This window comes from Aspergillus melleus, assembly GCF_016097325.1.
Source record: "Aspergillus melleus strain CBS 546.65 chromosome Unknown contig5, whole genome shotgun sequence".
Lineage (NCBI taxonomy): Eukaryota > Fungi > Ascomycota > Eurotiomycetes > Eurotiales > Aspergillaceae > Aspergillus > Aspergillus melleus.
The window spans coordinates 3,892,200-3,913,266 of NW_025763374.1; the positions used below are offsets into that span (position 1 = coordinate 3,892,200).

At 53.4% G+C, this 21,067-nt stretch overlaps 9 protein-coding genes across 10 annotated transcripts; 5 read left to right on the forward strand and 4 right to left on the reverse strand.

The window, feature by feature from the left end:
• Nucleotides 1-764: 764 nt before the first annotated feature.
• Nucleotides 765-2,227, forward strand: lysB (homoisocitrate dehydrogenase lysB). The gene is made up of 4 exons (XM_046091442.1): nt 765-863; nt 923-963; nt 1,035-1,204; nt 1,290-2,227. The coding sequence occupies exons 1-4, from the start codon at nt 836-838 to the stop codon at nt 2,131-2,133; spliced, it is 1,083 nt and encodes a 360-aa protein (XP_045947419.1). The 5' UTR covers nt 765-835; the 3' UTR covers nt 2,134-2,227.
• A 1,369-nt stretch (nt 2,228-3,596) lies between these two features.
• LDX57_009710 (Kha1p) lies at nt 3,597-6,415 on the reverse strand (the record flags this gene model as incomplete). The annotated part of the gene is made up of 4 exons (XM_046091443.1): nt 3,597-5,075; nt 5,127-5,789; nt 5,839-6,255; nt 6,305-6,415. The coding sequence occupies 4 exons, from the start codon at nt 6,413-6,415 to the stop codon at nt 3,597-3,599; spliced, it is 2,670 nt and encodes an 889-aa protein (XP_045947420.1).
• Nucleotides 6,416-6,794: 379 nt separating this feature from the next.
• Nucleotides 6,795-7,919, forward strand: LDX57_009711 (metallophosphatase domain-containing protein; the record flags this gene model as incomplete). The annotated part of the gene is made up of 1 exon (XM_046091444.1): nt 6,795-7,919. The coding sequence occupies one exon, from the start codon at nt 6,795-6,797 to the stop codon at nt 7,917-7,919; it is 1,125 nt and encodes a 374-aa protein (XP_045947421.1).
• Nucleotides 7,920-8,534: 615 nt separating this feature from the next.
• CYB2 (L-lactate dehydrogenase (cytochrome)) lies at nt 8,535-10,175 on the reverse strand (the record flags this gene model as incomplete). The annotated part of the gene is made up of 3 exons (XM_046091445.1): nt 8,535-9,614; nt 9,687-10,003; nt 10,067-10,175. The coding sequence occupies 3 exons, from the start codon at nt 10,173-10,175 to the stop codon at nt 8,535-8,537; spliced, it is 1,506 nt and encodes a 501-aa protein (XP_045947422.1).
• Nucleotides 10,176-11,292: 1,117 nt separating this feature from the next.
• On the forward strand, nt 11,293-13,129 carry ugd2 (putative UDP-glucose dehydrogenase Ugd1; the record flags this gene model as incomplete). Its single annotated transcript, XM_046091446.1, has 4 exons — nt 11,293-11,524; nt 11,613-11,941; nt 12,011-12,145; nt 12,200-13,129. The coding sequence occupies 4 exons, from the start codon at nt 11,293-11,295 to the stop codon at nt 13,127-13,129; spliced, it is 1,626 nt and encodes a 541-aa protein (XP_045947423.1).
• An 857-nt stretch (nt 13,130-13,986) lies between these two features.
• Nucleotides 13,987-14,322, forward strand: LDX57_009714 (uncharacterized protein; the record flags this gene model as incomplete). Its single annotated transcript, XM_046091447.1, has 1 exon — nt 13,987-14,322. The coding sequence occupies one exon, from the start codon at nt 13,987-13,989 to the stop codon at nt 14,320-14,322; it is 336 nt and encodes a 111-aa protein (XP_045947424.1).
• A 155-nt stretch (nt 14,323-14,477) lies between these two features.
• Nucleotides 14,478-16,022, reverse strand: HGT20 (putative MFS glucose transporter; the record flags this gene model as incomplete). Its single annotated transcript, XM_046091448.1, has 2 exons — nt 14,478-15,851; nt 15,924-16,022. 2 exons carry the CDS (start codon nt 16,020-16,022, stop codon nt 14,478-14,480), a joined length of 1,473 nt encoding a protein of 490 aa, XP_045947425.1.
• Nucleotides 16,023-16,605: 583 nt separating this feature from the next.
• Nucleotides 16,606-17,528, forward strand: LDX57_009716 (DUF3632 domain-containing protein; the record flags this gene model as incomplete). Its single annotated transcript, XM_046091449.1, has 3 exons — nt 16,606-16,905; nt 16,969-16,978; nt 17,104-17,528. The coding sequence occupies 3 exons, from the start codon at nt 16,606-16,608 to the stop codon at nt 17,526-17,528; spliced, it is 735 nt and encodes a 244-aa protein (XP_045947426.1).
• Nucleotides 17,529-17,622: 94 nt separating this feature from the next.
• Nucleotides 17,623-19,229, reverse strand: LDX57_009717. 2 transcript variants are annotated; one of them, XM_046091450.1, is made up of 4 exons: nt 18,814-19,229; nt 18,649-18,757; nt 18,111-18,581; nt 17,623-18,046 (listed from the first exon to the last, which is right to left on the reverse strand). In XM_046091450.1, exons 1-4 carry the CDS (start codon nt 19,051-19,053, stop codon nt 17,691-17,693), a joined length of 1,176 nt encoding a protein of 391 aa, XP_045947427.1. In that variant the 5' UTR covers nt 19,054-19,229; the 3' UTR covers nt 17,623-17,690. The 2 variants fall into 2 exon arrangements, with proteins under 2 accessions (XP_045947427.1, XP_045947428.1); XM_046091451.1 differs by having other exon boundaries at nt 18,649-19,229.
• Nucleotides 19,230-21,067: the final 1,838 nt, after the last annotated feature.

Sequence of the window (21,067 nt, forward strand, 5' to 3'; positions counted from 1 at the left end):
AATCAGAATATCTTCGGTGGGCAGCAAGTCCCTACACAGTACTCTAGAGGTACAGTGTATGAACAATAATGACCGAGTTGGTTTTGCCGACCGCGTGGCGACATGGACTAGGACATGAAAAGAGACACACAAAACGAAGGAAACAGTTGCGAAAGGCAAGTCAGAGAGAAATGACAGGACGCCCGCCAACCCTGCTGCGGCCACCAACATGGACTCGACTCTACTAAGCTCCTTCAGTGGCTCAAGGGTCTAGAATCGTACGCTGCCTATCCTGACAAGGTCATCCCCGCGATAGATTGGACGTCGGTCAAGGTAACATGGCACGAAGGGTGGGCAGTGCGGTACGACATAACGGACGCAGCTCATCAGGCAGTCGGAACGCATCTTCAAACCCAAAGCCATCCGGTCAGTCTGGTTCCATTAATGGCGGAGCGGCCATCGTCTTTGCCATGACGGATGCAGCGGAGCATCCTTTCGAACCCGTGCCTAGCCATCGCCCAGAGCACCAGCTTCCGGGATAGGACGTTGAGGTTTTGGCTAGAGAAACAGATGATCGAAGGTATAGAGGGATGTAGCGCGATGGGTGTTTTCGAGAAACCGCCGGACACAAGCTTAATTGCCTACGACTCTAGAATCCGGCCAAGAAAGTCGTACTATGGCTGTTGAGGTCAAGGATGAAGCAGTAGATCCGATGTATGTACATGGTGTTTGCACTGTTTGCACTTGGATACACGGGATAGCATTGTTCCGACCCGCGTATAACAGCCCTCCGATTGCGGGCTCCGACGAACGGACGTTTCTTCGGCGGACTTCTTCCTCCTCAAAAACATTCGCCATGGCTGCTGCTCGCACGCTTCGCATAGGTTAATTGGCCCTGTCCATTAGTGTGTGAGCACTCATTGACTCTCTTGCCTTGCTTTAGGTCTCATTCCCGGTGATGGTATCGGACGGGAGGTTATTCCGGTATGACTCAACTGCTCACTGACCTAGAGAATGTAATTCCTCAATGCTAATTGTGACATAATTGACCATAGGCCGGTAGAAGGATCCTGGAATCTCTTCCTTCTTCCCTCAACCTGAAGTTCAGCTTCGTCGACTTGGATGCGGGTTATGACACCTTCAGGACCACCGGAACTGCGCTGCCCGATAAGACCGTGGATACTCTGAAAAAGGAGTGTGATGGAGCTCTGTTTGGTGCTGTCAGGTACGTTCAACGTCCCTCTGTTTGTTTTCTGTGTCAAAACATGCATCAACATCAACTAATCTGCTTTCTTCTTACCCATGGATAGCTCCCCGAGCACCAAGGTCGCCGGCTACTCGTCTCCGATTGTCGCTCTCCGCAAGAAACTAGACCTCTATGCCAACGTCCGACCGGTCAAGTCAACCACCGGTGGCAGCCACGGTAACCCCATCGACCTGGTTATCGTGCGTGAGAATACCGAGGATCTGTATGTGAAGGAGGAGCAGAGCAAGGATACCCCCAATGGCAAGGTAGCCGAGGCGATTAAACGAATCTCCGAGAGTGCGTCATCGCGCATTTCTACTATCGCCGGCGAGATCGCCCTGCGCCGTCAGAAGATCCGGGACGTGGCGTCCGCGCCCGCCCTTCGTACCAACCCTATGGTGACCATCACCCACAAGTCCAACGTGCTGTCGCAGACGGACGGTCTGTTCCGTGAGACGGCCCGTAAGGCCCTGGCCGCCCAGCGCTTCTCCTCCGTTGAGGTGGAAGAGCAGATCGTCGACTCTATGGTTTACAAGCTCTTCCGCCAACCCGAGTACTACGATGTGATTGTTGCTCCCAACCTCTACGGTGATATCCTGTCTGACGGCGCCGCCGCTCTAGTCGGCAGTCTGGGCCTGGTCCCCAGCGCCAATGTCGGTGACGGCTTCGCTATCGGAGAGCCCTGCCATGGCAGTGCCCCTGACATCGAGGGCAAAGGTATTGCCAACCCTATCGCCACGTTGCGCAGTGTGGCGCTGATGCTGGAATTCTTGGGTGAGGAGAGCGCTGCGGCCAAGATCTACACGGCGGTCGATGGCAACCTGGACGAGGGCAAGTACCTTTCCCCTGACATGGGCGGTAAGGCCAGCACTCAGGAGGTGCTGAATGACGTGCTGAAGAGACTGTAAGGAGACGGAAGTCCGATATAGAGAGTAGATAAAAATGTATCAAGTATCAATGCACACCAAGTCCTAATTTATGATTATGATCCGACCACACTAAACATCAATATCCAATTTATATGCATAGGGGGGAAAAACAAACCAAGCATTTGGCTCTGAATTGATTAAGATCTTCCTCGACAACCATCATAACAACCTTCTCAACTAGCCAAATTCATAGGCCTAGAAGCATATTGGGTAATTTGGCACCTTACCCCCGGAGAGGGTGGGAGCTTCCAGTATACAATAATTCCTTGTTCGCGGATTGAAATAGCCATGGACATATGGCCAGTGGTTTCATCGCGTGTGCAATCATGCTACGGAGTTCTCCATTGCACATGAGGGATGGAAGCGTAGATAAACTGGCTCATGTTGACGTCTTGATCTTATTCTTGATGGCCATGTCCCCTCCTTGCCAGGAGTCACGGATTGATATCACAATGTTCAGTCGCCGTCCCGATATAGACAGTAAGGGAGAGCTTTCAAAGCCCCCCGTTTCCGAGCCTCCCATTCCTCAGCAATGGGTGCTTGTTGCCGTACTCTCTCACAATAAACAATATTACATTGCGAAGAAGACCAGGAGATTACGGAGTACCAGAATATGACGCGGTTGTGGGCACGCCAGATGCATAATAGGCCAGATGCATAATACGCTGGTTGCATAACACGCTGGTTGGACACCACCAAGGTGGTCTCTCCAGGCAGGTTCAGGTTAAGAACATACAGGAGGACGTTCGCGACTGGCAGCAAAATGAGCTGCATCGGATCGGTCGATTTTCGGCAATTCTGGAGAAGACCGTGGCCTTTGGGAGGGAAAAGGAAGGGCGGATATTTGAGGTCTTTCATCGCCCGGGTTGGGGACTGGAGGTGAAGGGCATCACTGACGCCATTCCGCTATTGCCGGAGAAGATGGCGATGCAATGGACAAGGAATCCGAACGTGCTGCCTCGGTCAGATGAAGAATATGTGATCGATTTGAGCGATAGTGATGAGGATCTGTGTAAAAGGTGAGCTGACGCGGCCTCCTTCTGTTCTTCCTCCATGTCTGGCCAAGTTTGCCGATCAATTGTAGCTTCTCTATAGTTCGTTCGGGAACCCGAAGAATCTGTGCCTGATGATAGGATTGCAACTTTGCTATCCGCCTACGTCAAGAAGGCTTTTGCGACTTTCCAACAATACAACTCCCTCGACTCCTGCCGAGCATGATTTGACTATCACAGAGAAATTGATCCCCTTCATAACTCGACCCCGAAACACCAATATGAGAAACAATGAAATGTGGAGAAGTAACCAAGAGGTTCAAATTGTATGTACGGAGTTAAAGATATCCAAACGTCGTGGCTCCCAGCATGATCGGGCAACCGAAATCAATCGTAAAAAATAGGAAAGAGAGCGTCAAGTCCGAGAACAACCTATAAAAAAGCCAGGCACTACAGCCGTCCACGCAGAACCAAAAGATTACCAGCCAAACGGTTCTCCGTGCGTACCAGAGCCTGCCCAACCGCTCCCAGGGCTCGGCTCGCGTCCGCCCCGACTTCTTCCTGAGTCGAGCCGAATCCCGCATCAAGGTCCACTCGATTATTGCGCCGTCCAACCACCGTCATATTGCCAGCCCTGTGTGGTGACTGGCTCATCTCTTCTTTGATCGTTGCCACTGCTAGTTGTACCGCTTCCGGTTGCCCCTTGGCAGGCGAGATGCGCTTGAAGACCACCCGGGATATCAACTCCTCGGACAAAGAGTCGCGCATGGCTGCGAAGAAACTGGAGTCCGATTCGACTTCCTGTACTCTCGCCGAGGTACGGGCCGCGGACTTGCCCCTCCCCGCTTCGCCCAGACTGTCGCTATCACCAGGGCCAGATTGTGGAGGCAGCGCTACGTCGATGTGGATTATAGTCGCCGTCACCTGGTCGTTCTGGGCCAGTTGAAGAACGAAACGCAGAGCAAAGCGGTCGTCATCGCCACCAAAGAAAGGCAGCACAATATGGTGAGAGCGTGCCGCGGCAGGGGCCCTACTCCATAACGAGCCGCGAGCACTGAGGGCGCCGAGAGACTGCTTGGGCAAAAGGGGCCGGCGTGGTGCAGGCGCGTAAGAACTGCGTTCGACGAGAACCCCAACGCTACAGGAGGTTTGGTCCAGCACGTTAGAGACAAAATCTGTGTATGGGCCGTTGGCAAATCGGCTAGCCTCGTCGATGCCTAGCCCATTTTGATGTTCGCTGATAGTGCCAGTCTCACTCCATGGGAGTAGAAGAAGATCGCTGGACTCCTGGCGAGCCATACCCACGACCGTGTCAGCGAAAGAATATTCGGGAACCACGGATACCCCGGCCATAATTGAGAGATCGTGCCATTGACCGAATGCTCGAAACGTGTTGACCACCGGATCCGACAGGCTATACTCGTCGATCTCCGACACCTTCATAACACTTGAGTCTCGATCGGTGAGTTCCATCAAGCGTACTCCATGCACCTGCAAGACATGCGACTCCTCAATTTCCGTTGCCGCAGACTCCTCTGCAGCAGCTTCCGGGGAAGCGGTCATCGTTCGCCTTTTGTCCGGGTGGATCTGGGGTACCAGAGGTTGAGAAACGGTGCTAGGTCCGAGAAGGGCAGCCAAAGTGCAGATACTAGATAAACCGTCAAGTCGTAAATACACAAGAAGCTTCCGAACGGCATTCGACCGGAGGTCATCTTTAGCAATTGCCACACTGTCGACGCGACCATCAGGCTGAATAGGGTTGCCATCCCAATCAATCTCTCCGCGGCGCCAACGGTCCACTTTATCTTGGTACCACTTCGGGTAGAGTAAAGTAGTCACCGGGGTAGTCACAAATGTTGTAACCAATGCCATGACCACGAACATAGTAAAAGTCCGAGTGCTGAGGATATTTGCTTGCAGACCGATATTCTGCGCTGCTATTAGCATTAGGTCTAGTGTTCCAAGTCACAAGCAACATACCAAGACAATCAGCTCGACCAAGCCCTTACAGCTCATCAAGACACCGATGGAAAAGCTCTCACGCCATAATAGTCCACACATCCTAGATGCGCCCGCGCCACCGATGATCTTGGCGATCAGAGCGATCGCAATAATCCCGATAACATAGGCCCAAGTCAGACCGGTATCAAGCAAGCCTAGGTTGGTCTGCAAGCCAGACAGGGTAAAGTACAGCGGCAGAAACAGAGCAGCCACCAGGTCTTCGATTTTCTCGGTCAATTTTATGGCAAACCCGCCTTCGTGAGGACAAAGTAAACCAATCAGAAATCCGCCAAAAATGGCATGGACTCCAATAACCTGCGTAAAAAACGACGAGGCGAGAGCGATGAGGAGCGTGATAGCGACGACGGACTGACTGGGCCCCTTTTGCAAAGCTCCAGTGTGATTGAGAAACCGCAAGAACAGAGGCCGGAACACGAATGCCAGAAATAGCACATACCCAACACAGACCAGAAGTACCCAGAGCGCGGTTAGCCCCGTGCCGGCATTGACTAGTGCAACGCAAAGAGCCAGGAGAACCCAGCCGACAACATCGTTGCCAACACCGGCGGATAGGACGATTACGCCGACATTGGTCCCGAGTAATTTCAACTCCGTAAGAATACGGCACAGCACGGGGAAGGCCTAGTCGCGATTAGGTACGGAGCGTCATGTGCACATGATTCGGGCATACCGTGATAGCCATTGCAATTCCGATGAATAGCAGGTAAGTACCGAAGTTGATAGGAACCGTACCGGGTTCATCGCGAAAGGAGTTATATAGGCCATAGGAAATGGCGGAGCCCAGTCCAAAGGGCAGAATCATCCCCGCGGCGGACACACTGGCCGCCACGCGCCAATTGCTGACCAGAAATCGCAAATCCGTCTCCAGGCCTACCAAGAAGAGAAACAGGATCAGGCCCAGATTGGCGACCAGGTTCAAGTTTGGAATAGACTGCGACGGGAAGATGGCCTCCGTGAAGCCTGGAATGCGGCCAAATACGGACGGACCCAGCAACACACCGGCAATGACCTCGGCGATGACTCGAGGCTGACGGATTTTGGAGAGAGGCCAGTGCAGCAGGCGACAGAAGATAATGATAATAGAGGCCTAGTAACCATTAAATTTATGGCTCGGTCACAGTGAGTCATTTCCTTGCCTGGATAATAAAAACCACAATAGGGTTCTTGGGATCATAGTGAGATGGATTCCCGCCCTCGAGAATACCGCCTTGTGGAGTGGCGCGGTTGTCGGTGGAGTTAGAGGCCATGACGGAGCGATGGCACGCAGCCGGAATGGGCTCCTACAGGCTAAGGGAGGGACAGGATATGATCAAATGGCTAGAGCGACTCTTAAGGATGACAAGTTGCAAGGATGCGAGAGAAGAGAAGAGGAGAGAGAGAGGAGAAGAGGCAGGCGAAAGCAGACAAAGAAGTTGATTGCCTGAAACGGATGGCAGACCTGGAGCCCCACGCGCCCACGTGGCCGGGGAAATGATGACTCAGCGGCGAGTCACGGGTCTCCGCACAACCACGGCACTAACCTCGATCGGGTTGCTTGCTGGCTTCCCCTCTTCTTCTCCTCTCCGGGCAGTCTCCACTCTCTCGTTCTTCCTCTCTTTCTCTCCCTCTTTCCACCTCTCTCACATCATGTCCAACCCCTACAATCGCCGTTCGATACCCGACTACTTCATTTCCTCCCCTCTCACGGCCCTCCTTTATCCTTTCCACCAATGTCTGCTACGACTCCGCGGACCTCCTCGACTACCTCCTCCCGACGCCCATCCCATCCGCGTCGTCTGCATCTCCGATACCCACAGCCTTGAATGGACCGATGTCCCCGATGGTGACCTTCTTATACACGCCGGCGATCTCACAAATGACGGCAGCGTCCGCGAGATTCAAGCCGCCGTCGACTGGCTACGCGCCCTGCCTCACCCTCACAAGGTCGTCGTCTGCGGCAACCACGACAGCTACTTTGACGTGCGCTCCCGTCTCCCCGAGGACCGCGATGCCTCTTCCTTCTCGGCCGTCTCCTCATCTACCGCTTCTCTCCGTTCCCTCGATGAATTCGACTCCCCGACTCGCATCGAATGGGGTGATGTTCATTACCTCCAACATTCCTCCGTCACCCTCTCTTTCCCTCCTCCTTCCTCTTCGACTACCTCTGCCACATCGTCTCTCGCCACGGCAACGACCACAACTCCCTCTCGGGCCCGCTCCCTAACCCTCTACGGCGCCCCCCAAGTCCCCGCCCTGATGTCCCTCGGCTCTGAACACGCCTTCACCTACCCCCCGCACTACGACGCCTGGTCCGGCACCGTCCCGCTAGCAACAGACATCCTAATCACCCACACCCCGCCGCAATCCCACCTCGACATGTCCCCCGTCTACTCGACCGGCTGTCCATATCTCCTCGCCGAGGCCTGGCGCGTACGCCCCGCACTGCACGTCTTCGGGCACATCCACCACTCATACGGCCGGGAGCCCGTGTTTTGGGACGAAGCCCAGCGCGCCTGGGAGCGGTTGTGTCTCGTGCGGCGGCGTCGGGCACGCTATTCACGCTTCAGCGCGCTGTTCGGCTTCTTGAGGGACCTGTTTGATGTGTCCGCGTGGGTTGATACCGCGCGTGTGCTCGGCTATGGTGTTTTAGGCGTCGTGTGGGCGAAGGTCTGGGGTGGTGAGGAGATGGGGTGCGGGTGGTTGGTTAATGCAGCCTGCATGTATGGTAATTCGGGGAGGCTGGGGAATAGGCCACAGGTGGTGGAGCTGTGAAGTTTTACAACCTAGTTCGATCTAGCTGTTTCTAAAGAGGGATTCGGGGCTGTATATACATGCAAGGATAAAGGGAGGGAAGGCATGACTGTTGAAGATCCGACGGGACGGGGGCATATACCATGAGTTGCCTTTTCTTTGTTATCTTATTTCTTGCTCTTTCTGCTTGTATTTGGCGAAACATCTTTCTGTTATGTTATATGTGCGTGGGTGTTTGGCGGTGTTAACAAAACCATGGTCCTGCATATGATTCCGAATTTGAATACGAAAAGGGAGAGAAATATGATTTTCTAAGTTCTAGTCTTAGGCTAATGTCTATACTGAAGAGATCAAACTCGGTTTGCTTTCTTTCCATACTTCTTCTAGACTCATTGTGAATACGTGCGCGAGTTTTTTTTCTTCGTAATATACAGCTGCGTTTCCCAACGTGTGGAAGATGTGTGAGGGTGAATAAATAGATAGATGGGTATATACAATCCAGAGAGGACGGACGGAAAATGGGACATGGTAAGTACCTAGTAGTCGTAGGATAAGGTGGTCAGGTGCGTAAGTCGTGTGGGCAAATGTGAACAAGTGCCAAGAGGGCAAGAAGCCGAGGTGAACTGGTCACCAAGCCTACAACTTGGCTTTTTCGCTGAAACGAGGCGCTTGCAGAGGATCGTACGCCCGCAATGTCAGCGTATCTGACGGCACGGGCGCACTGTGACCGGCGACGAGGCCGCGCACGTCCAGCATACTGGGGTTGAGATCGGCGATAGTCCGGGCGCCAATCAGCCGCATGTTCATTTCCATCTCGTCCTTGAGAAGCTGGATGGCGCGGTCCACGCCATCCTGGCCGTACGCCGACATGGCGTACAGGAATGGGCGACCGATACCGACACCCTTGGCGCCGAGGCAGAGTGCCTTCAGAATATCAGTGGCGCGACGGACGCCGCCGTCAATGAAGATCTCGATCTTGTCCTCCCAGCCGCGCTCGCGCAGGACGGGCATGACCTCGGCGAGGACCTCGATGGCGGAGCGCGCGAAGTCGAGTTGGCGACCGCCATGGTTGGAGAGGACGACGCCATGCACGCCCATCTCGACAGCGCGGAGAACGTCCTCAACGCACTGCACGCCTTTTAGCACGATTGGCATCTTGGTGATGGACTGGAACCAGGGGATGTCCTTCCAAGAGAGGGAGGGGTCGATGAACGAGGAGATGGCGCGTGCGGCACCCTGGGACCGGTCGACGGAGTCGCCGCCGGACGCCTGCACACTGGATCCGACATCCGAGAATTTCGACCGCATGTCCTTTTCGCGACGGCCCAGCTGGGGCGCATCCACGGTAATAAAAAGACCCTTGCAGCCGCGCGCCTCAGCATGCTCGACAATTCCCTTGGTGATGCTGCGGTCCTTGTTGACGTACAGCTGCAACCATTGCACTTGGTCACCTTGCTTGGCGTCCACGATCTCGTCGAACGAGCAGGATGCCAGAGTAGGGATCATTTGGACAACCTTATGGTTGTGGGCGGCTCGCGTCAGTACCACCTCGCCCTCGGGGTTGCCAAGCTTGCCCAAGGCAGTGGCAGTGACGTAGAAGGGAATGGATGATTTAGAGCCGAGCATTGTAGTCGAGAAGTCGACGTTCTCGACGTCCACGAGGATTCGGGGTCGAAACCAAATCTTGTGGAAAGCGGAGTGATTTTCGCGCATAGTCTGGGGAAGGAGTCCACGTTAGCATATGCCAATGTCTGGAACGTTTCTGACGAAGGAACAAATCCCACGTACAATCTCATCGTCTGCGCCACTGGAATAATAGGCCCAGGCCGTCTTCTTCATCACGCTGCGGGCGACCGACTCGAAATCCATCAGGTTGTAGCATGCTGCGAGCGGAGGCATGAGTTTGACCCGTTCTTGACGTTCTACCTCCTCCTCCGGATCAGCCGTTTTCTCCTCCTGCTCGACGGTCTTCATGTCGACTTCACCCAGGTGTTTTGAGTGATCGAGGTACTTGTCCAGCGTGTCCGGGGGATGAATCGGGTCGAATTCCTCGGTCGCATCTTTGCCGGCATACTTGAGAATGATCTTTTGGCCGCCGGGGTGTTCTAAAACAGCTGTTAGCGGCAATCGCCGGTGAGAGTGGAAGCTACCGCCGATTCAAGACATACCTGGGAGGAATTCAGTCACATCGTAGGCCTTCCCATGAACAATCACCCAGCACGAGTCGCGGGAGTTGTGCTGGGCAATATCAGCACCGGTGAGCTTGCCTTTACTCATGGCTGGGGGCAAAAGGCAAGGGAGGAGGATCAATGAAGGAGAAAACGTAGGCAGGAAAGACTAACGGATGGGAAGTTCCAACGAGGTCCCGACGTTATTTAAAAGGAGGTCGGAAGAAAGGAAAAGGCAGAGTGGCGCTAGATGCCGAGTTCAGACTGGGAGAGCAGAGAGACCTCGGGGTAATAGACAGCGAGCGAATTGGGGCCGGCCGAGCAGAAATCGGGCGACACTCGTTGGCTGCGGATTGCGGGGGAGTCGGGTCATCTTGGCTCTCTCGGCCGACTGGTCGGGACTGGATGGTGGATCACTGGATTCATCTGCATTCCCCAGAGGTGCGAGTTGCAGTTGGCACAAGGACGGTGGAAGTCGGAGGATCGTGTGTCCGGTCAGGTGACATTATCACGTGAGTTGGTCACCTGACTGCCCCGGCACGCGTTCGTCCTCTCCTCCTCCATCCTCCATCCTCCATCACTTGCGTGTCCGCAGGCGACGGAGCCACATTCTATTTTGGTGATCATGGCGCACCCAAACCATGTCATCAAACAACGTCAATCCCGTCCGTTCAATGCGCTCCACAGCATCCACAATGGCGACACAACAGCCGCCAAGACATGGACCACGTAGCCCCGATGAACCATTCGTCCAGACGAGACATTTATTCTACGACTCGGTACACGGCAGCCTGGTCGCTGGCCATATAATGGAGGACGGTGGTTCTTCCTTTGCCAAATGGTTCCTCACAAGAGGAGAAACCGCGAAGGAATTGCGGCGATGAGGTGGCTGGTGTGAGGGTGATATACCAACGACGTGCCTATTCAGACCGCTTTTTCCATCTTCAGACATCTATTCATAGTCTAGTTGACTCACAATCTAGCCTAATTCGACTAAATCAATGCATACCGGCGGAGCAGTTCGCTGGTTAGAGTGGAACTAGCTCTAAGGATTAACCAAGAAAGAAAAGACGGCGCATCACTCGCTCGCCCATTAGCTTGCATCCATCTTCACATCTTCGAGCACACTCGTCGCGGCAGATTAGAGCAGGATAGCTCGTGGCGGATAGACTACCTGGAGGAGACCCAACTTTACGATCTATCTTAGCCGCTCGGTCAATCCCGACATGATGCCATTCATCCCGTTCCTCCTCGTACTAGCTGGCCTGACGATCTTCTTCTCGCGACGAAAATACAAGGCCATCGAGCAGAGCTACGAGGATTCCCCTCGCGTTGTGGTGAAAGGGCACACATATTCTGACAGTGTCGAGGAGATTCAGTTACAGCCGCTGCCCGTGACCAGGCCAAGTAAGGTTGAGGATGTACGATGTGCGTGCGTCATCGGAGCGGGATATGTAGGTGAGTCTTTGTTTTTCCTCCTCTTTATGACCGTCTTCATGCTGGGCAACGAACGCATAGGATGATTGAACTGATTCATCAAGCACAGGCACGTTGACGGGTCTCGTACTGGCGTCGCAGAACCCGCATGTCCAGTTCTACATCGTCGACGGTGACGAACGGCTCATCTCCGCGTGGAACTCAGATCGGGTTCCCATCTCCGAGCCAGGTGTGGAAGAGCTCCTATTTGAAGATGCAGAAATCGTATCGCCGGAGGCACGGGCGTCGCTAGAGCCGGAATCAGAGTTTGGCGAGTTCGTATCGCAGCTTCCAAGGGCTCGGAAGTTGCATAATGTAACTTTTTCAACGAATTTGCATGCGGGCATTACGCCGTCTGATATGGTTTTTCTGTGTCTCGAAACGAGGGTTGGAACTGATGTATGCTTTATTCCCTTCCCTTCTCACCGAACTCCCCCTCGGAATAGTACAGATACTGATCGAAACTAGATCGAGGACACGACAGTAGACCTCACACATTTGGAATCCGCTCTCCTTGCAATCGCGCAAGTCTCCACCGGTCATAAAATCATCGTGCAGAAGACTACCGCACCATGCGGCATCGTCCCCCGAATCAAGAAAGTGGTACGTCACAGTAGTAACTTCCATTACTTCTCATTTTTCTAACGGAAGCCCCAGTTAAAAGAAACCGCCTCCCCCTCTGCCACCTTTGATGTCCTCTCTAACCCCGACTTCGTGGTCCCCGGCTCCGCGCTCCGCGACCTCCTATACCCGCCGCGAATTGTAATAGGACACATCTACTCGTCAGACATGTCACCGGAAGCCATTACGGCCTTGAAACGACTCTACACACCTTTCATTCCGGAGGATCGGATCCTAACCATGGATGCATGGTCTTCTGAACTAGCCAAAATTGCAGCGAACGCATTCCTAGCACAGCAGATTAGCAGTCTCAATTCGCTGAGCGTGCTGTGCGAATCGACCAACGCGGATATGGGCCACGTTACGAGGGTGCTCGGACTGAGTCAGCGAGCAGGATTCGGGCTAGGAGTGTTGCAGGCGGATGTGATGTGCTTGGTGTACCTGGCGAGAGAGCTAGGGGTTCCCGAGGTGGCGGAGTACTGGGGTTCCGTGGTGCGGATGAATGGGTTTCGGAGGGAATGGGTGGTTCGGAGGCTCACGAGAAGAATTGGGGAAGGGGAAGAGAAATGTGTTGCGGTTTTGGGAGTCGGATCGAAGGGGAACTTGGAAGATATGAATGCAGGAATGGGGCTGGTGCGAGAGTTGACGGCGACACGGGTGAGAGTCAATGTTTTCGATCCCCATCTTGAAGCAAGGCGGATAGAACATGGACTAGGCAGTGCTGGAGCAAGGCGAGAGTTGGTAGCAGTGGCGGACTCGGTGGAGACAGCATGTTTGGGATGCCATGCTGTAGTGGTTCATACGGACTGGAAGGAGTTCAGCCATGAGAGTGTGCGCTGGCAGGGCATTGCACATCAGATGCAACAACCCAAAGTCTTTCTGGACCTGCGAGGAGCGTTCGACCGGTTCCAGATGCAACAGTGGGGGTTTAACATGCTGCAGCTCGGGGTCAGGGAGATGCATTAGTTAGCGGGAGAAATATATGTAGTCATCTGTGTACTTAGACCCCCCGAAATCCCTGGAGCAACTCCGGATAATATGGCGAACCACCGCGCTATCAATGCTGAATGATTGATAAATGCTCTGCTGATACACTCTAGACAACCAGCAAGGACACTTCTTCAAAGAATATCCTCCGATGTTGCCTCTACAATGCCCTGACGACGGAATGTGTATACTCTAGGCATTATCATGTCCTTTCATCGAATGTATTTCTGCGCTGTGTACTACACCCTATGCACACCCTATGTACTTGACCCCCACTGCAGGGCCCTGGAGTGGGCTATGGCCGTCCCACTTATTTCCCCATGAGCAAGACATACTTCTTCCTTGGAGTGCGAGTGGATCCTCTTGGATTGACCGGGCGATCCACGGCACTAGCGGTCCGATTCATAATACGATTGTCGCCCGCACCAGCCCGGACCGCAAGTATCCGCTGAAGGAGCTGGTCCCTTCTGCATGGGAGCGTATCGGTGCCAAGTATATTTCATATGCCAACGCTGGTAGCCCCTTGGGGCGCGCCGACTTTGGGGAGAATTGGCGTGACGGACAGCGTCAACTTGCCAGTAACGCATACGGTCTCAGGGCGTCTCTGTTATGACCGACACGCTGGTGGCGAAGGTGATCCTCCAAGAACAAGGCGGCCAGCAGATCACGACCGGGGTGAAAGTGGCAACCGGCAAGGAATATCATGCCTCCAAAGAAGTGATTAAGGTGCTCATGCTCTCTGGAATTGGACCGGCAGAAGAGCTGCCGAAGCACAACATTCCACAGTTGGTTAACGCGCCAGGTCGCAATTTCCATGACCACTTCTGCTACCCCCAATGGTGGAAACTGCGTCATCCCGAGCAGGGCCTCTCGATGGGAACGCCGCTTTGGCAGAGCCCAGCATATGGCATGGGAGTACCCTACGATTGGAATGTGGCTTTGCAAACCCCGTCGGACAAGTTGACGAGAACGTCCGACGGGGAGGAATCACGTTCTTCCATCCAGGAGGATCGGCAGCTATGGGTCAAGTGGTCGACATTCAACTGCGGGTTCAGGGCGTCAAGGGCCTGCGAGTCACAGATGCCAGCGTACTGCCCGTGCCCATCACCGGGCATTACCAGGCCATCCTGTATGCGCTGGCCGAGAAAGCGGCGGACCTGATTTCAGTCTAGAGTGTGTTGTATTCGACTACTCAGAGGTACAGAAACCCCACGCATACCAAGCTTCTTGAGGCTTTACAAGCAACCCAGATTCTATTAAAACGCGTGTAGTCTATCTAGTGAAACGATCAGCTATACAGGCGCTTCGCCGAATGAGGCAGAAGAAATCAGTCTCTTCGGTGCTGATCCTCTCTTCCCCACACTTCGTCCACATTAGTCTTTCCTCTAGTTTCTGGTACCCACCCGTAGATGAATCCTCCCAGGACCAAGGCCATCGCGGCAAAGATCCAATAGATCTTACCGCGACCTCCCAATGCATCATTCAGCATCGGGAAAAATTGGGCCACGATAAAGGTTGCGATCCAATTAGCTGCTAGGGCCCAGCTTTGCGCAGCCCCGACGGCTTCTGGCCCAACCAGCTCGGAAGCCAGGATAAATGGAACCGGACCCAGGCCGACGGCAAAGCTAGCAACAAACAGCAGAACAGCAATCACTGATAAGGCTTTCAGGTGGAAATAGATACCCGAGGCGAGCAGTACAGAGTTACATCCCATCCCACTGATACTCAGCAGAAGGCAAGTTCGCCGCCCGATCTTATCGGGCAGCGGCGAACAGACAAGGGTGATTATCAAGTTGATCGCCGAAACAATTACCGTCAGCAAGGCTGCAGTGGTGGGAAGAATAGTTTGCAATAATGACACGCTGTACATGATAATACTGTTGACGCCTGTAAGCTGCTGGGTTACCATGACCCCGACAACGGCAATAATGGCAGGACGGTATCGAGGGTCCGTCACGGCAGTCAGGATAGTGACCGGGGGTTGCTTTGGAGGGATGTTGGCAGACGGAGGCACCAGCAGTGATTGCTCCTCTCCAGATCCAGAGTCACCTGCCGAAGATCGCCATCCTTCAATCTCTTCAACAATGTCCGCATCTTTGCCGCGTATTCTCTGCAGAACCTGTCTGGCTCTATCCACCCTTTGATGCTCTGCCAGCCAGGTGGGACTCTCTGGCACCAAAAACAGTCCAAGAAGCTGACAACACCCGATGAAGCCTGCAACCGCGAGGATAATCCTCCATTTGCCTCCCTCGCTGAGGAAATACCCCAGGGACTGAGTCGAGAGGATGCCAACATTGGTCATGATCTGGGTAAATGCACCGAAGAATCCTTTTGCGTTTGGGGGAGCGATCTCCGACACGTAGATCGGTCCAACAACTATGGCGGCACCTGATCCCACGCCAGATAGCAATCTTCCAAATGCCAGGACGGAGATAGTCGGGGCCAGCGTCTCCGCGATAGGGCCGAGTATGAAGAAAATTGTCGTCGCTCGTAGCGCCAACAGGCGACCATGCTTCGTTGAGACGGGCCCTGCTAGCAAGGCTCCTAGAAACCCACCTAGAGTGTAAATAGAAGATACAAGACCGAATTGGGACGGGTTCATCGGGATACATTGTGGTAGGCCGTGCGTCATGGGCTTCGCGGAGGAATGGATGCTCTTTCGCTCGCAGGTGACTACAGTTTGGGGGGCATTAAGCTCGGCCTGTCATGAATGTAGTACACTCGTCAGAAGAGGTCGGGACCAAACGGGAGCGTGACGTTCGGGCGGAAATACCAAGTGATACCCGAACTGAAGCGGTCCTAACGTGGCGATAAACACCAGGTAGATCAGGTACGGGGTCACCGCGGAACGGGATGAATTGTGGGGGACCATGGTGTGGCGGATAGTTGATTATAGTCCGAAGTATCTTGATTCCTCTCAAGGGGGGGGGCCTTGGGGATGACGTTGGCGCCGGAAGAAAGAAACGCCGCGAGGTACGGCGGACGATAGCGGCCAGGATGGAGGTGTAGAACAGACAAGAATGATCGAAGAAATTACCTGTTCTTTCTTTCATTCTTCTTTCTTGTCTTGCTATTCTCTCATCTGAGCCATCTGCTACTCCATGGACGACTTCCAAGTTGCCCAGGTTGCCCAGACATCCAGGCATCCAGGCACCGAGGCATCCAGGCACCACCCGCAGGCACCAATCACGGTGCGCAGGCCGATCAGCCGTCTGGGATAAGCGTCCTGGTTCCCTCGGAGTGAACGAGAGTAACAGGGTGCCTCCCTCCCTACCGTACCTAGGACGTGCACTCTGTACCCCGCCTAGTCGGCCGTGCTATAAGCAGGGACATACATAACGTTGTAATCCTCCGCGGGCGTCTGCATCCCGCCACCTGTCCACATCCATACATATACATGTTCATATATATATTCATATATATATATCAATAAGATTCTATTGGTGTCCCTCGCCATGTCGCTCTCTCTTTGCATGATCGAAGGTTCCACCGGCACGCAGGACCCTCTCTTTCAACGCCTGAATGAGTATCTGCTGTCCGACGGATCAGTTTCCGCAGCCACCACGGCGCAACGCATCAACGACGAGAGATCGTCCCTGGCAATAACCGACCCCGGCGCATTCTGCCAAGACACGTGGTTTGTTTTCCAGCAGTTGATCGAACAGATTCCTCAGGATCATCCGTATCAAGATCGATTGGTCGACGTGATCGAGGCGTTGACGAAGTTGCCTTCTACGGAGGTTAAGATCTGGGGGGTACGTATTTGGTCTATCTCTCAACGTCACTGCGATGAGCCACTACTAATGTGTCGCAAACAGGAGACTTCCCGTATGTGGGCGGATCTCCCTCTCTTGGGACCTCACATGCGTGATCATTGGAATCGTACACTACACGCCCCTCCCGACGCTCTTCCTCCCATCCCTCAAGTAAAACAAGTGCTAATGCCAACCTAGCCCCGGAATACAACGAAAAGAAAGCCGATTCTTGGCCCGAAAAGGCACGGAAATGGGTGAGCCTGAACGCCTTCGCCGCTCGACTGTTGAACCTCGAGTCTGTAACTTGGGACAATTTCGGACTCTGGACGATGCGCGATATTTTGGAGAACGAGATTTCAGGACCAGAGCTCGAGAACGGTATTGAGACAGTGGCGGTCTGGATCAAGTACGCCGGAAAGCTCATCTATGAGACGTCCAAGGCGAGCGAACAACCAGAGGTAAGAATGTTTCAGCCGGGACCGTTGTATTCCGGCCCGAGCAAGTACTGCCCCGAAAGATGGGTATTCTGGAAGGACCGGCTCGGGATTATTGGAGTGCAGGGAGGCGAGACAGCGAGTAGGGCCCAGGAGACGAAGAGAATCATGGAGGAGTTTGAGGGTTGACGGATGCTTGTTTTTATACGTAGCGTCTTTCCTGTGAGAAGTCCATAGGTCTTCTGAATTTACTATTATCTTATATTGACCCAAGTACAAAGATTGAAAGCTTGATCCTCAACACCGGCTTTTTGGTATTTGTACTTTCTTTTTTTTTTTCTTAATCTCTCATTAATCATACCAAATGGCATTCATTCCGAATCCCTTCTCCGGAATATCCACGCGGGCCACGCGCGCCAGCCTCTCGTCGCGGAATCGATACATCTCCACGAACCCAAGCTGGTCGTCGCACAGCGCCAGCCACTCGTCGCTAAAATCGCAAGGGCTGACGGCGTTCGAGTGCCCGCCGCTAGTTGAGGTGGGGTTGATAAAAAGCTGCCGTTCGATGTTGCCGTTCGGACCGAGCTTGAAGGCCGTGATGTATCCCGTAACGTCGAAATGGTTGCTGCGGGTCGTGGCGAAAAGGTATTCTCCGCTGCGGGTCGTGAAGGTGACGTCGCCGCGGTACTTATTACGAGGGGGGAGGCCTTGTCGATCATCGTTAGTCCCGTCAATCCGATCAGCTGGAGAGACATGGAACAGTGGACTCACCTGCGGGCAGCAAGGGGTACGTAATATGTGTAAACACAGGGACATGGGTTCGCTCATCGATCACATATACCGCCAAACGGTTTCCCGCCTCCATCAGCGCATAGAGATACTTTCCGCTCGGGTGCATCTCAACCCAGCGCGGGTGGTCGTCCGGCGAAGGTGCCTCCAGACAATCGACCAGCGTCAGTTGCCCCGCCGTGTCCTTCTTGTGTGTCCAGATCTTGTTGGCTTGAAGATCGGCCGAGTAGAGATACGTTTCGGTCGGATCGAATACCATCCCGTGAATGCCCGTGTTAGGTTCGTATTCGTAGTTCTGTACGTTTTGCGCTAGTCGCCCGTCGGACTCGACCGAGAAGACGTTTCCGTAGCCTGCGTATTTGTAGAACGGGTTGCCGTAGACGTTGTATGGTGGTTTATGGGCGGCTAGAACGAAGATGGCGCGCGTGTTGGTATCGGCGCTGGGGGCGAGCTCTGCGTGAAGATGGCGACTGAATTAGACAGGTTGATTCAACGAGACGCAGCAGCATAAGACGCGTACCGTGGCCAGCGACAGGGTGTGAGACCTGATGGACGATATCGGTAGGACTGTTTACCGCAAAACTGTTCCATTTCTTCATAGCGGCGCCGTAGATAGCTTTTTTATCGTGCTGCGGGGTGCGATCTTAAGCAATTCATCCAGAATATCTAGGTCCAGCAAGCCTACCGAGAATGTCATCCACGAGATAGGTTCAGCCTCTGGAATGTCGGTCTTCTGAACCAGTTCCAGCGTGAGGGCCTCATCGTCAAATGCGACGGTGTAGATACGGCCTGGCGGGGTCCAGGTACCGACCATCAGATGGTGCTTCATGTTGGGAGGAATGGAGCGAGAGAAGGCGCGTTTGGCGGACAGAGACAGAGCACTTGGGGAGAGAAGAGTGCGGGAGAAGCTGGAAGAAAGAAGCATAGTTTTGGGTTCCCCGGAGAGAGAGAGGGAAAACCGGGGAACCCACCGTAGGAGCCGGAGGAGAAGATGGAATCATGGAAGAAGGGAAGAACCAACAGCCGAAGTCAATCCCGTTCTCGGAATGCGGGGGTCGGCTTCCGCTCCGGCAGTCGACACGCGCCTGAGGCACCAGCCCCGGGGTATCCACCAGCGGACATGCTTATTGCCGCGCGGATAGGACTTTACCCGCAATATTGATATACGGACCTGCGGACATAATTACAAAGTATACAGTAGTTTTTATCGGTAGGTCTGAGCCGAATATTAAACCTTTCTGTATACAAGCAGCGATAGGGTCGTTTCCCTTCAGATTAACGCCAAGTCACCGCATTTGCATACCGCATGGGAGACTGCTATGATCATGGTATACTAAATCATCACCCATCCACCCATACAAACACTGCTTCGCCCAGGGGATTTGCAACCACAAGGAAACACCTTGATTAGCCACAGCCGTAAACTGCATCATTAGCTGATCTAGCGGTCCCACCAAGCTTAATTCAGCCGTTGGACTGTTGCATGATTGAACCCCTTGCCCAGACCTGGTCCAAGCACTTAAGACAAGCCGAATCTCCGTATAGGCACTCCGCATTGCTTTAGAGAGTGATTAACGGCTCTGTATCTGCACCTATGCAACACGATCCCAACTATGACACAGGTAGATTACTTTGTTGAGAATATGATATATCTGGGTGAGATGTAAGTCAGATGATGGAGCAAAGAAACAAAGTAGAAGTAGCCCAAAGTTACAAATAAATACTACACAAACAATTAAACCGCAGAGGCGAGCAATGACGGCGAACCAACAAAAAACCGATTGTAAATTGTCTACCTGTCGGAGCTCGCTAGTCTTGATGTTAATGTAAATGGCGTGAGAATCGACTAATACATTACAATCAGACCGAATCGCACTAGACGGACAACACATCCTACACCCCGGCATAGTTATCGTGCTCTGCAAATTTAGATCAGCATACGTAGCCCAGGCCCCTCCTGCGACGCCAAGACGATGTGTTGTATGGCATAATTCCCTGTGTGCTATTGCCGGCCAATGTGATCCGCTCCGGAGAGGTGTTGCTTGTTCCTAAATTACTTGTGCGTGTTGTATTGCCTTATCCTTTTTGTTAGCACTTGAGCGCATCTTAGTTTCGGTTTCCGTTTGGTGTCGTTAGTAAAGGTCCTGGTTGCGACGATCAATGTGATCTTCATTAATCATGGTTTGAAGATTGCTGAGTTAGATTGAATGTTTAGTACAGGATAGTTGTGAGACAGTGACAGGCAGACCAGCTCTAATTCTCGTGCATGACCAGATGGGCGCTAGATTATTCTGCCAAGGTGTCGACGAGTATCGTGTGGTACGTACTCTCTCCCCAAATACGGCCGAGCCTCTCTTGTGTATGCGTTATGTGATTTCGAAAATTTTCAGTCCTCGTACTTCTAGTTCTGGCAGTGTGAGCGCATGGCACCTTTTCAGAGAAAGGGCGCATTGCGTGTGGCGTTATATCCGACACTCTGGAGACGGTGCATACTAGCGGTTATGGGTTCTTTTGGGATAGTCCCCAATGTATGTCCCTCAAAGCCCTCGCGGCGGCGCTTTCTCTGCGGCCCAGGAGGGGTCTGCAAGTTTGATTATTAGATAGAAAAGCGCCTACCGGAAAGATCCCAACCACTACGTTCAGTATCTTTCAAGTAGACTGCAACTACGCACTAATCCTGACATTTGATCCCAATTCGCCGTGATACTGGCTCGGCGCGCAACGATTCGGGAGCCGCCGAATGACGAGTTTGGACATTCTCGACGATCGAGACAAGGCATTTAAATCCGATACCCAGACACTCAGAGGCACCGTCATTCCGAGCAGATGCTGCGAGCTCTTCCATTTGTGTGGATAACAACCATGGACACGGATTCACCTTTACCAGCTCCTGAGCTTTCTTGGATGTCACATTCTCAGCTGGCCTGCTTGACCGCAGC

Bases quoted from the DNA above. Each gene is read 5' to 3' on its own strand.
- LDX57_009717 (XM_046091450.1), bottom strand. From the start codon at position 19,053: ATGCTTCTTTCTTCCAGCTTCTCCCGCACTCTTCTCTCCCCAAGTGCT. The intron at 18,758-18,813 runs GTAGGCTTGCTG...CGCACCCCGCAG, and splicing joins TCTCGTGGATGACATTCTCG to CACGATAAAAAAGCTATCTA. The intron at 18,047-18,110 runs GTGAGTCCACTG...ATGATCGACAAG, and splicing joins GTACCCCTTGCTGCCCGCAG to GCCTCCCCCCTCGTAATAAG.
- lysB (XM_046091442.1), top strand. From the start codon at position 836: ATGGCTGCTGCTCGCACGCTTCGCATAG. The intron at 864-922 runs GTTAATTGGCCC...GCCTTGCTTTAG, and splicing joins TGCTCGCACGCTTCGCATAG to GTCTCATTCCCGGTGATGGT. The intron at 1,205-1,289 runs GTACGTTCAACG...ACCCATGGATAG, and splicing joins GCTCTGTTTGGTGCTGTCAG to CTCCCCGAGCACCAAGGTCG.